The sequence below is a fragment of the Xyrauchen texanus genome, chromosome 7 (assembly GCF_025860055.1).
Source record: "Xyrauchen texanus isolate HMW12.3.18 chromosome 7, RBS_HiC_50CHRs, whole genome shotgun sequence".
In the NCBI taxonomy this organism is placed as follows: Eukaryota; Metazoa; Chordata; class Actinopteri; order Cypriniformes; family Catostomidae; genus Xyrauchen; species Xyrauchen texanus.
In genome coordinates, this window is record NC_068282.1 from 48,564,906 (window position 1) to 48,578,059 (window position 13,154).

The 13,154-nt window shown below is 39.8% G+C and overlaps 1 protein-coding gene across 1 annotated transcript in view; it reads right to left on the reverse strand.

Annotated features, from left to right (window-relative positions):
• Window positions 1–13,154, reverse strand: part of plxna1b (plexin A1b) — a 154,019-nt gene that overhangs the window by 111,102 nt on the left and 29,763 nt on the right. The window contains exons 2-3 of the mRNA XM_052129827.1: window positions 7,041–8,401; window positions 5–187 (exon numbers count right to left, since the gene is read on the reverse strand). Coding sequence (XP_051985787.1) covers window positions 5–187; window positions 7,041–8,216 — 1,359 coding nt within the window. The 5' untranslated portion in view covers window positions 8,217–8,401. The remainder of the gene's footprint in view (window positions 1–4; window positions 188–7,040; window positions 8,402–13,154) is intronic.

The window sequence follows — 13,154 nt, forward strand, 5'->3', positions numbered from 1 at the left end:
TTACCTTCTTCATTCGGCCGTTACGAGTTCCAGCAAAAACCACGGTGTTGCCGCGGTAATCGTACGCAGCGACCGAAGTCAATCCGTCATCTTTGTCTATGAAGAGTGGAATGCCCTCGATAGTGCTGGTGCCCCCTAGAGGCTGGTTAAAATCCTGCCCGCAGAAATTATCTTCGATCTGTAGAGGCTGTAACGCAAAGAGAGAGAGAATTAGAACGAGCGACTCCACCCGAAGGTCACCATCTGGGTAAGATGTACCAGCAGCGTGGGTGTTTCCTAAAAACAATACCAGCGGAAGTCTTACACAGAAACACAGCAGAACGTTATTTATTACATGACTGCCAAAACGGAAAAACAAAGTCAGTGTATTGCAGGAAACCCTTGAAAGATGATTTGTAGAATAAGTTAACACATTAGTGACTCATAAAGCCATGCTTTTGACTACCAGCATTAAGTGTGTCCACACTGCATCTTATTCTGGACAAGAACTGCCCACTTAAGAGAGGAAGAGACTGTCTGACTGACATGTACTAACCACAGTTTGTTTTGTATTTATTTCCCATTTAAGGGTGGGAAAAAGTATTTGAAAATCAGACAATAAAGACAGTTATGAGACTTTTTTTGCCACACCAATTTTATCATATCAGCGGTCAGGGCTTCACGTGAGACTGCGAAATAATGAAACGCAGTTATCCACGGACAGTTGCACGTCTCAAGATATCCACTTCTGTGGCATGAAATTTCGCTTGAGCCACCCTCAAAGCAAATTCAATGACATTCATCCCACGCTCCAAACATGCGTCCCATCCAAACATGTGCAGCTGTGTTTGTGCGAGTGTTGTGCATGCAGTCTGAAACACACAAGTGTGCACGTGTATTGAAGTCATCCCAGTTCCTTCATTTGTGATATATCGTTATCGTGACATAAAATTACTCATAATGTGATCTAGGATTTTGGTCATATCACCCAACCCTAGTTGTTATCTTGGTTATTATTATTATCAACATTATTTGCACTTAAGAACTTAAACTAGCTTGTACTAAAAACTAGCTTTATACTAACATTGAAAATGGGTCAAATTTACCAATTTACGCACGGAGCCACATTGAGAGCCCCATATCTCTGGGATTTAACCATATAGAGCCTTAAAAAGTATGATACCCAAAGAAAAGTTTTTTCTTAAGCGGTATACAAAAGGATATTGAAATACCTTGAATATTTCTTGAGTTTTAGGCACTCCAACTTTGGAAAAACAAGACAAAAACGTGTTTTTCCCCCATTTTTGGACTCACACCATTGGCGTGTAAAGCCACAATGAGTGCTCATGTCAACTGATTTTATTAATTGACCTACCAATCTTTGTGTAAAAATAAAGTAATGATGCTGACACCTTTCTACGGTCATTTTTTTACCTGCCGTTATGTGCCAAAATCAAAGATGAAAATTGTAATTTTGAGCCAATGTATTCATGAAGCCAAATTGATGCCCCATATCTCTGGGATTTCACCATATGAAGCCTTAAAAATGAAGATGCCAAAAGAAAAGTTTGTTCTGAACCAGAATCTAAAATGATATTAAAATATATTTTATATTTCTAGAGTTATAGGCACTCCAACTTTGGAAAAACAAGACAAATGTGTTTTTTCCCATTTTTGGACTCACACCATTGGTGTGTAAAGCCACTATGAGTGCTCATGTCAACTGATTTTATTAATAGACCTACCAATCTGTGTGTAAAAATAAAATAATGATGCTGACACCTTTCTATGGTCATTTTTTTAACTGCAGTTATGCGCCAAAATAATAGGCGAAAAAGGAATCTGTCAATAGAATTCCTATAAACGCTCTGCAGAATTCCAGCATTCACAGAATACCACACATTCTCCAACACTTGTGTGTGGGGGCCTTTTTTCTCCCTTTCATTTCATTATAAAGGAATTTTGAACAAATGTGGCTTAGCTTAATCGATCATGTTACCAGCTACTAAAAAACATGACAGGCTTTAGGAAGATTTTTTTTATAAAAAAGGAACAATGTGAGATATTAAACTCATAGTTTGACTTGGCAGCATCTAATCTCATAATTCCTTGTGATTTGGGTTCAAACTATTTACAACTTTCAAATCCATTCTATAGAATTACACACGAAAGATCACTAAGAGTTTGTGCATTTGTGTGTCCTTTAACTGCTTGCCGTTCAGGCTCACATCAAAGACCTTTCCTCATCTTTCTCTGTGTTTTTCTTTCTGTGTTAATCCATTCAGATGTGTCTCTACCTCACAGCAGGAAGGAACGAATCAGAAGAAAAAGGAAGCAGTCAGCAGGTCATTTATTCACTTGGCAAACTCTTTCTGCTCTTACGTACAACATGTGATTTTAAACCCAGGCTTTAAATTAAGATCCGCTCTCAGAACCGGTGCGCTTTCCTCGTACTTGAGAGCCAAAAGATGACATAACTGACTACATTACTACATAACCTGACTGCAAACAAACATGCCGCATTGCAGACTTTGTTCACGACTCTTATTCCTAGTTTTGACTAAACAAACTGTTGTTGGTAGCTTATGTCAATAAGATGGTCTCTTCCAGTCTAAATGGGCGGTTCTAGACCAACATGAAAACTAACAGCTACATGACACTGAATTTGACCAACTCACAGTCGAAGGGCTATTTCACATGAAAATACACTCATTCAAACTTTCCCAGTGAGGTCAACTAATGTGGTAGCAGAGGAACATACCAACAAACACACACACACACCAATAAACAACAGACGTGTGTGTGTGTGTGTGTGTGTGTGTGTGTGTGTTCAGACTGCTGATTATGTGTCTGCCCAAGGCAGAGGCGCAACCAAACATTAAACACACCACATTCCACACTGAGAGAGAGAGAGAAACAGACAGAGAGCAAGAGACAATTTCCATAATCTATGTGACTGTAACAGTATAAGGACGGGTGAGGAGGAGGTGGGAATCGGCTGAACAGTCAATGTAAAGTTTAATCAGAAACTCAACATAAACAGAAGGACACGCATGCAATGCGGCCGCATGCTCTCTCTCTCTCTCTCTCTCTCTCTCTCTCTCTCTCTCTCTCTCTGTCTGTCTCTCACTCTCTTTTTTCAGATCTAATAAATTATTCAAAAATACATTGCAAATGCTATCCACACTAAACAATTACTTCAAATACACAGTTTCCATGATGAATATGTTTTCAGTTACTGGAGTTCAAAGTCATTTCGCAATGATTTCTGGGGTCAAAATATTATCAAAAAACCACTTTATTTAGTACACCTGAACATTATTATTCATGCGATTATCTAATCAGCCAATCATGTGGCAGCAGTGTCATGCGTACATTTGATTTCAGTGATTTAGTCCACGACATGATAGTTGGTGCCAGACGGGCTGGTTTGAGTATTTCTGGGATTTTCTCACACAACAGTCTCTAGAATTGACTCCGAATGCTGCCAAAAACAAAAAACATCCAGTGACCGGCAGTTCTACGGATGGAAACACCTTGTTGATGAGACAGGACAACGGAGAATGGTCAGACTGGTTCGAGTTGACTAAGGCTGCGGTAACTCAGATAACCACTCTGTAGAACTGTAATGAGCAGAACATCATCTCAGATTGCACAACATGTCAAACATTGAGGCGGGTGGGCTACAACAGTACAAGACCACCTTGGGTTCCACATCTGTCTACCACTTGCGCACTTCAGCAGAAATCCAGATTCGTCAGACCAGGTGATGTTTTTCCAATCATCTACTGTTCAGTTTTGGTAAGCCTGTGCCAACTGCAGCCGCAGTTTCCTGTTGTAAGCTGCCAGAAATGGTACCCGAAGGGGTGTTTATTTGGGTTACTGTCACTTTCCAGTCAGCTTGGACCAGTCTGGCCATTCTTCTCTGACCTCTCTCATGAACAAGCAGTTTTCGTCCACAGAACTGCCACTCGCTGGATGTTTTTTTGTTTTTGGCACCATTCGGAGTAAATTCAAGAGACTGTTGTGTGTGAAAATCCCAGAAATACTCAAACCAGCCCATTTGATCACAGAGATCACACTTTGTCCCCAATCTGATGGTTGACCCATATCTGCATGGTTTTATACATTATAATCCTGCCACACGATTGGCAGCAGTGTAATTCGATTAGATAATCGCATAAATAAGTAGATGTACAGGTGTACCTAATAAAGTAACCGGTGAGTGCATGCTTGCAAATGTTTGTGAAATGAATGATTAAGTTGTGTACACTCGGATATTCAAGATGAACAGAAGTGGTTTTAATAACTTTTACTAGATGGTTACAACACAGAGTTTTCGCTTAGAAATGCTGGTGCCGGCCAACGTATTTGGGAATGATAAAGTTGGCTGGAAAAATTTGAAAAAATCCAGTCATCTCATTTTGGTGTTTATTTTGGGCTGTTAAGGGCCAGTGGTGGCTCAGCAGTTGAGGCTCTGGGTTACTGACCGAAAGGTCGGAGGTTCCAGCCCCAGCACCGCCAAGATACCATTGTTGGGCCCTTGACCCTATCTGCTCCAGGGGCGCCGTTTCATGGCTGACCCTGAACTCTGACCCCAGCTTAGTTGGGATATGTCGAAAACAACTGCATTTCATTGGCTCTGTACCTGTACTCTGCACAAGTTGAATCTTAATCTTAACACGAAGACATTGCATTATAAAGTGATATAGGCTAGTAATGACACAATCAACATTTGTTCACTATAACATTCACTTATGAAGTTCCATGATGGTCAGGATGGAAAGCAGGCCGTTAGGCAGCTCACTAGGTTTGGGAGCAGAGTTTATATTTCCTTCTCGTTCCGCAAAATGTCTTTCATTTCTATTATTCCACCCGCTTAGAGCTGTACTGATAAACTTTGAATATAAAGAGATAGAAAAAAGGAAGATCCCACCGATTTGGAACGAGACATAAAAATCAAAATGGGCATCTTTATCTCCGAGTGCCTGGTTAAATGAAAGCCATTCTTCGCCACTGAGAGCCCCGGGAAAGAGAAAGAAAGCGAAATGAACAGAGATGAATGAGGAGAGAGAGAGAGATTAAGAGAATGAGCGAAAGAGAGGACAAAAAAGCAAGCCGTGGTCCCAGAGGACTCTGATGGCGGAGAAGATGGGATCAGGACTCACTAAACGAATTAGAAAGCATGAGCGAGAGAGTAACTCACGAAATTTACTCAACTCCACTAATGATATTCCTGTCTGTCTGAATAATGGAAGCACTCGGGAGAAAGACATTGCGAGAGAAAGATAGGATGCTTGAAAGAAACAGGAGGCGGGTGACAGGAACAGTGCTTGTGATATCTACATTCTACAACAATTTAATGATGTTCTCCATTAGACACAAGGTATTATTCTAGTTTTTAAGCTGTTGTCGTTGATTTTACTGTAGTCTCATCCAGAGCCATTGCTTAAAATCACAGGACCAGGAACTAAATTGTGCTTTCTTAATCAGCGTTTTCCAGAACAAATCTCGATGTTTCTCGATGTTTTAATGTAGTAACACAAACACCTCCCATTTTTGTGGTCTCACTTATTTGACACACCCAATTCAAATCATTAAACACACTATAAATGAGCTAATCAGGCGACATCCAAAACGTGTAGTGTTAGTGGTACTCAATGAGAGGTTCGAGAAACACTGCCCAAGCCTATTGACCGGTTTCAGTGACGTCACATTTTCCCCGCAGTCGCCACTTTTGTGACTATCAGTGGGAGCAAACGATGCCAGTTAATGGAACAACTGTTTATTGACTATCTTTATTATACACACATTAAATATGTAGGAATATACATTCAGATTATAATGCTTTATTTATTAAAATGTGTTTCAATTATGACATAGGACTGGCATTGTCGCATGTACATTTACAGTTTAATTGTATCCGAATCAATGATGTTATAAATATAATTGACACGTGTACAGAAAACTGACATGTCTGAATAAATGAGCAAAAACAAACAAGTGTTTATTATCTGTGCTCTCCCCAATCATCACTGCTTTACTTTGCTGAAATGAAGCCCTGTCACTTATTTAAATATTATAAATTACATTTTGGCTCTGGTAATCACCCTTTTAAGATTTACAAAATGAAACACAAATTTCGCCAACTTTTGTCGCAATTAAATGGAATTTATGTCACAAAAATGGCAGTACAGTGAAATCACTTGAAACAGGTCAATAGTGGACATTACTGCACTCCCCCCCAAACCCCCCAACCCGTTACAAAAATACTCAAACCAGCCCATCTGGCACCAACAATCAAGACACAGTCAAAATAACTGAGGTCACATTTTTTCCCCCATTCGGATTGTTGATGTGAACATTAACTGAATTTCCTGATCTTTATCTGCATGATTTTATACACTGCATTGCTGCCACATGATTGGCTGGCTAGATAATTGCATGGATGATTGTTGGTGCCAGATGGGCTGGTTCGAGTATTTCTGTAACTACTGATCTCCTGAGATTTTCACACACAACGGTCTCTAGAATAGGGTTACAACGGTATGAGATTTTCACAGTATATAAGCAAATGTACATGGTATGAAAACCTTCAATTTTCATACTGCGGTATAACACGAAACCGCTGCACCTCGACTCTAGAATTTACTCAGAATGGTGCCAAAAACAAAAAACATCCAGTGAGCGGCAGTTCTGTGGATGGAAATCCCTTGTTGATGAGAGAGGACAACAGAGAATGGCCAAACTGGTTCAAACTAAGTCTACGGTAACTTTAGATATCCGCTCTGTACAATAGTGCCGAGAAGAATAGCAAATCTGAATTTCGGGTTGGTGCTGTTTTGGTGGCACAATGGGGACCTACACAATATTGGGCTGTTGGTTTTAATGCTGTGGCTAATTAGTTTATATCTATCGAAATCACCCTTTGCACCAAGATAATGAAAGATGAACTCTCTGAGGGGACAATACCAAAGCACACCCATCCATTCAACCCAACAAATAAATTGCAGTAGTCATGCAATGTTTCTTAATGGCCTTCAATCAGATGGTGGACTTACCGAGTTGATGCATGGTAGCTCCTTGTTGAGTAGCCAAGGCAAGGACAGCTTGCCCTCTCCTCTATAACATGACTGAATCCTTTCCTTGATCTTTTCCTTGATTCTTGTTAGAGTAAACAAACAAAGTGCCGTCTCTTTAGGAGGCTTGGCCCGGTTCTTCTGACCTTGAGAGAAGACCGTAAACAATATGTCCTCCTGCTCGGACACTCCCAGAGAGTTTGCAAGCTGCCTCCCAGGTTTGCTCAAGAAGGCATCCTGGATCAATCGATATTCCACCCCATCTTTGGTGCATCCGATAGGGAATTCCACATAGGAGTAGAACCTGGGGTCATCAATACAGAGTCGGACGATCTTAGAGGTGAAGAACTGTTCTCCGCTAGCGTCAGGAGAAGTTAGTTGAGTATCCAGCTGCAGGGTCAAGTAGTAGACAAACTGTTCACTGTTAAAGCTGTACATGTAATAGATGTCAAACGCTGGGAATTTGGACAATGTATCAGAGGGAATCTTCAGCTGGGAAGAGACAAACTCATCCTGGTGGACGAAACTGAACATGTCAGCATCCTCCTCACTAGCCATCAACTTACGGCTGGAAAGGGTTGGGAAGTACTCTGATTTTCCATCGATGGGCGTTCCGATGAAAAGCTTGCTAGAGTGACCCCCCGAGATGATGACCCCGGACATTGTTCCAGACTCAACGACACTGGAGAGGTAGTGCTCCTTACGGTGGTGTGGTTCGCCAAGCTTGAAAAGATCAACCAGGCGTAAAAACTGACAAATGCCTTGCGAGGTGCTTCCACAAGCAATGAGGCGGTTTTGGGAATAGTCTACTAGCAGAAGCTTGTTCACATTGTTGTTTGGGGCAAGGTCATAGGGGCATAACTGTACACTTGGAGGTGGATAGCACTTCTCGTTGTCCAACACTGGACCAGTCATATGACTCCTCAACTTGGTTAAGTTGCTAGAGAGCTTGTAGATCCAGTTTACCGCGCCAACATACACATCTCCTGTCTTGTTATGGATGGCTAAATGCGTCAGACCCCAGTCTGGGGGTGAGAAGAACTTAAATTGTTCTGGAGCTCCTTCCGAAAGGGGAAGAGATATGTAGATAGTAAGCAGCCCAAGGAGCACTACCGTTCCTTGGCGAATAACGCAATGCGGCCCCTGGGGAGGCCACATATCTGCACTGGTCCTCGCAAGTAAAGGCTGTGTTGGTCCACGTTATTTGTCTTCAGTCGGGACTTTCAAATTAAGTCAGCAAACAAGAAAGGGAGACAAAAAAACTTTACTGATCCAGCTTTCCTTGCCTTTTCTCAAAACAGTCCTCAACTTCAACATTGGCCTCAATTCTGCGTCCAGGTGTCCTGCAGGGCAGAAAACACATAATAAGTGCAAACGGAACATATCAAATTGATTATGCATCATCAAAAACAGGGGGAAAGAGTTTAAGAATGATTTAGACTTGTGTGGTCAAATTAAGTGAACCGTGTCAACATTTAATTACCAAGACTGTTAGTTCTGAGAGTGATGATGGATTGGAGACACACTGTATACAAACTCATAACTAACATCACCACAACTATAGAGTTGGACTCGCTTCAATAAGGGCCTACCGCATCCATCATCACAAAAGGTCTGACAGCAGATTTGTGTAGATGAATATGCTTGTACATTGTGGCATAACTTTAAAATAGAGCTGCTCCTACGAAAGTCACCTTGAGGATTGTATTCCAGTCAACTGAAAATTATTTACACATCTTTCCCTTTTCTTCTTCACAGCTCTTTTCTTGAGAACACAGTTATTGAAGTATAAAACTAGAGAGTTTTACAACAATGCATTATGAAAATTCATTGATGTATGCAGGATGAATCAGCCACAACATTAAAACAACCTGCCTAATATTGTGTAGGTCCCCCTCGTGCAGTTTAAACAGCGTGAACCTGCATCTCAGAACAGCATTCTGACATGATATTCTTCTCACCACAATTGTACAGAGTGGTTATCTGAGTTACCATAGACTTTGTAGGTTCAAACCAGTTGACCTCTCTCATCAACAAGGTGTTTCCGTCCACAGAACTGACGCTCACTGGATGTTTTTTGTTTTTGGCACCATTCGGAGTAAATTCTAGAGACTGTTGTGTGTGAAAATCCCAGAAATACTCAAACCAGCCCGTCGGACACCAACAATCATCCATGTGATTATCTAATCAGCCAATCGTGTGTCAGCAGTGCAGTGTATAAAATCATGCAGATACAGGTCAAGAGCTTCAGTTAATGTTCACATCAATCAGAATGGGGAAAAAATGTGATATCGGTGATTTTGACCGTGCCATGATGGTTGGTGCCAGACGGGCTGGTTTGAGTATTTCTGGGATTTTCACACACAACAGTCTCTAGAATTTACTCCGAATGGTGCCAAAAACAAAAAAACATCCAGTGAGTGGCAATTCTACAGATGAAAACACCTTGTTGATGGGAGAGGTCAGAGAAGAATGGCCAGACTGGTTCAAATTGACACCACTCTGTACAATTTTGGAGAGAAGAATATCATGTCAGAATGCTATTCTGAGATGCGGGTTGGCGCTGATTTGGAGGAACGAGGGGGACCTATATTAGGCAGGTGGTTTTAATGTTGTGGCTAATCGGTGTATATGATATTCTGTAGTGATGTGGTGACAGAACATTCAGCCATACAGTCAATATGTGGACCTCATAACTAATGGGACACTTTATCTTTATATTTATGCCAGTTTCTACAATACATATTATGCTAAACTCCATCTACTCCATTAGTAGTAATAGGGCCATAAATATAAGTGTAGATGTTTGTGATGGCACAACATAAAAAGGGGTTGAGTAGCACAGTAAATAAATGTCTGAGCTAGTATCCCAAAGTTGTAGGTTTTAACACGGCATGGGGCAATAACCTTTCACCCTTGATCAAGAAACTTAATCTCAGGTTATTCAAGGGGGATTGTCTAGACTAAATGTACTGGACGTGTCTTTAGATAAAAGCGTCTGCTAACCCTACTGAATGTAACTGCTAAAACAGAGCTGATTTGCTGGTCTTTGCTGGTTTATACTGGTCTAGCTGGTCTCAAAGCCTGGACAAGCAGGTCTTAAGCTAGTTTACCCATCTGACAAAACTGACAACTGCCCATAACCACTCAAAAACCAGCAAACATACCAAGCAAGAAGACCAGCTAAGACCAGCAATTCATCGAAGGCTGGTTTATTTATAACTCCGTATCACAACAGAATTGTTTTCATTTTCCCAGGAATGGAAAATATAACAGATCCAAGTTCACCTTCACCGTTTCCACAGGAACTCTTTCCTGCTGCACCAGAAACATAAATGAAGAACAACAAAAAAAGAAAAATCTCAGCAACAGGTTTGAGCCAGAGGCCAGTGAGAACTGTGAAAGATAAAGAAAATAAAAAGTGGAGACGGGAAGAGAGAAAATAGGAGGAATGTTTTCCTTTCTCAGTCCATTTCTTATCTCCATTGCTTTTTTCCAGCACGAGGGATTGAGGGCTGGTAATCTGTCCATCATTCCCCAAGGACGAGATGATGGGAAGTGCCGTCATTCTGCAGATCTCCAGAAACATGGGAGAAAATGGACGGGAAAAGGGAAATTGTTCCTCTGTCCATCAGCAGAAGACTATTAGAGCGATTCAAATTCAACGACAGAAATGAGCTGCAATCACAACACTTCTTTTAAAGAAGTATGAATGAGGGATGATAACTGTCAAAAATCAAACTTTGTACACATAAAGCATCAGTTGAAGAAAAATATGCGTCTTGTATTTTTGGATAACATTAACGATTATCGATTAAGAACATTTATTAAAATCTGCAACCCTAGTTTGAGAAGATAAACAAAAAACTGAAGGAAAAAAAAGATAAAAATGGAAACAACAGTATCTGAAATAATATCACAGCTCCTAATTTTATTGTTACTACAGCAAAAATGTTACAATCTGATACATCACTGTACCATGGCACACCACAGTAATGTAATGTGTGCACCGAGATGTGTGATATTGTGTGCATGTGCGTATAAAACATAGCGAATGGAAAATGGAGAGAGGCAGAAACCTGTAGGATATTTTCTCTAAACTCATTTCTCTTCATTTGAGCGAATCGCTCATGACAGAGTCAACCGTAAATATCAAAACAAATTGCATCTGTGCGCTCTCCTATTGTTATCTGCCAACGGAACAGAGAAAATGCGATCAGACCTGCATTCTACACGCAGAAGTTCTGGTGGCGGGTGAAGCTATGACAAAATACTCAATTCTGCTTGAGATTCTGTTACCAGAACCAAAGTATAACGGAGGAAGAACATAAAGGGGAAAAATAACTTTATCCCATTTTGCCTCAGATAGGTTTGATGACTGAATTATCAATCTCATCAACAGATAAAAGAAATTATTTTCAAACATCTCTTGAGGGTTTCTTCCATCTTACGTTTTAAGATTCTTTGATTTCCCACGAGTGAAACCCACTTCAAATGATCAGCACTAGGTCAACTGATGACAATCAAAGAATCTATAAGGTTCGAACGACTGAATCAGCAGCTGAATATTTATTCATTCGTGCATGTTGCAGTGATTTTATATCATTGCATTATATTTCTATCATTAAATTCAGCCTAGCTCAGTATTCTCATTGGCCTCAGTTACTAGAACGGTGTCAGTCAAACGCTAGCAGGTGTCATTCAAAGATCCTATAGCACAGAACCACACCGTCTATTTTGCTTACACATTCAAAACTAAGGCCAATATTTACACTCATTTGCTTTAGCTTTAAAAACGCTGTTTTCACAATGTTAATGGTGCTCATCCACACTGTAATGGCAAGTTATCCACCAAAAATGGAGTGTTTAAAAAATGTTCTCCATTATAGCATACTTAAACAAAGAAGTTTTAATACAAAAACTGAGTTTTATATATATATATATATATATATATATATATATATATATATATATATATATATATATATATATATATATATATATATATACACATACATAAATGTGGTATCTGTGCATCCCATATATATATATAAGGGATGCACAGATACCACGTTTCTCTTCTAATCCGATTGCGCTATCTGAAATCTCAGTATCTGCCGATACCGATCCGTGATGCTAATTACATGTAAAGAAACACAAACCTTTAACGACACATTATTTCAATATAAATGTACAAACTATTAAGAAAAACGTTATCGTTATCTACTGGATAATGTAGCAGCAAAATTAATAGTAATTCCGGTCTAAGTGTTCCGTAGAAAAGAAGGCAGATTTTTAATTTTTTTTGCTTGTATCTGGACTTTAAAGTATTCAGTTTTTTTTTTAAATTCAATTTAGTTGTAAGATATGTTCCCTTTTCATTCACACGGTTATTTTTTGGAACACATTCCACTTAATTTGTAAACAATTAATGATAAAAAATAATAATACATTATTATTATTATTATTGACTTTTAGAATATTTAATTCAACAGTAATATATTTAAATCGTGCACCTTTAACTTAAAAATCTCAGGCTTTTATTTTGACATTCTGAACTCTTCAGGAAGTCCTGTACGTTTCTGTTTATAGGCAAGTTCAAAGTAGTTCAATTTGCTTATTCAAATTCTGCTAAAATGCACCAGCCTTAGATGCCGTTCTAAATGCATATTATAAGTGAACCAAACTATTGAGCATCTACACTTATTCACATTTACATTTATGCATTTGGCAGACGCTTTTATCCAAAGCAACTTACAGAGCCCTTATTACAGGGACTTATTACAGGGACAATCCCCCAGAGCAACCTGGAGTTAAGTGCCTTGCTCAAGGACACAATGGTGGTGGCTGTGGGGCTTGAACCAGCGCCCTTCTGATTACCAGATTACCAGTTATGTGCTTAGACCACTACACTCACATCTACATCTGAGATATTGTTCGCAAGTAAAGCTCAAATGTTGCGCAACGCGTGAAAGCTAAATCTAGCCAGGGTGTGTGTAAACGGAGGCGCTGCACGTGCATATTATATATTTACTTATTAAACAGCCTTTTGTGATTCACAGAGCTATCGCACGCCTTCAAGTGGCTTTGAATAAA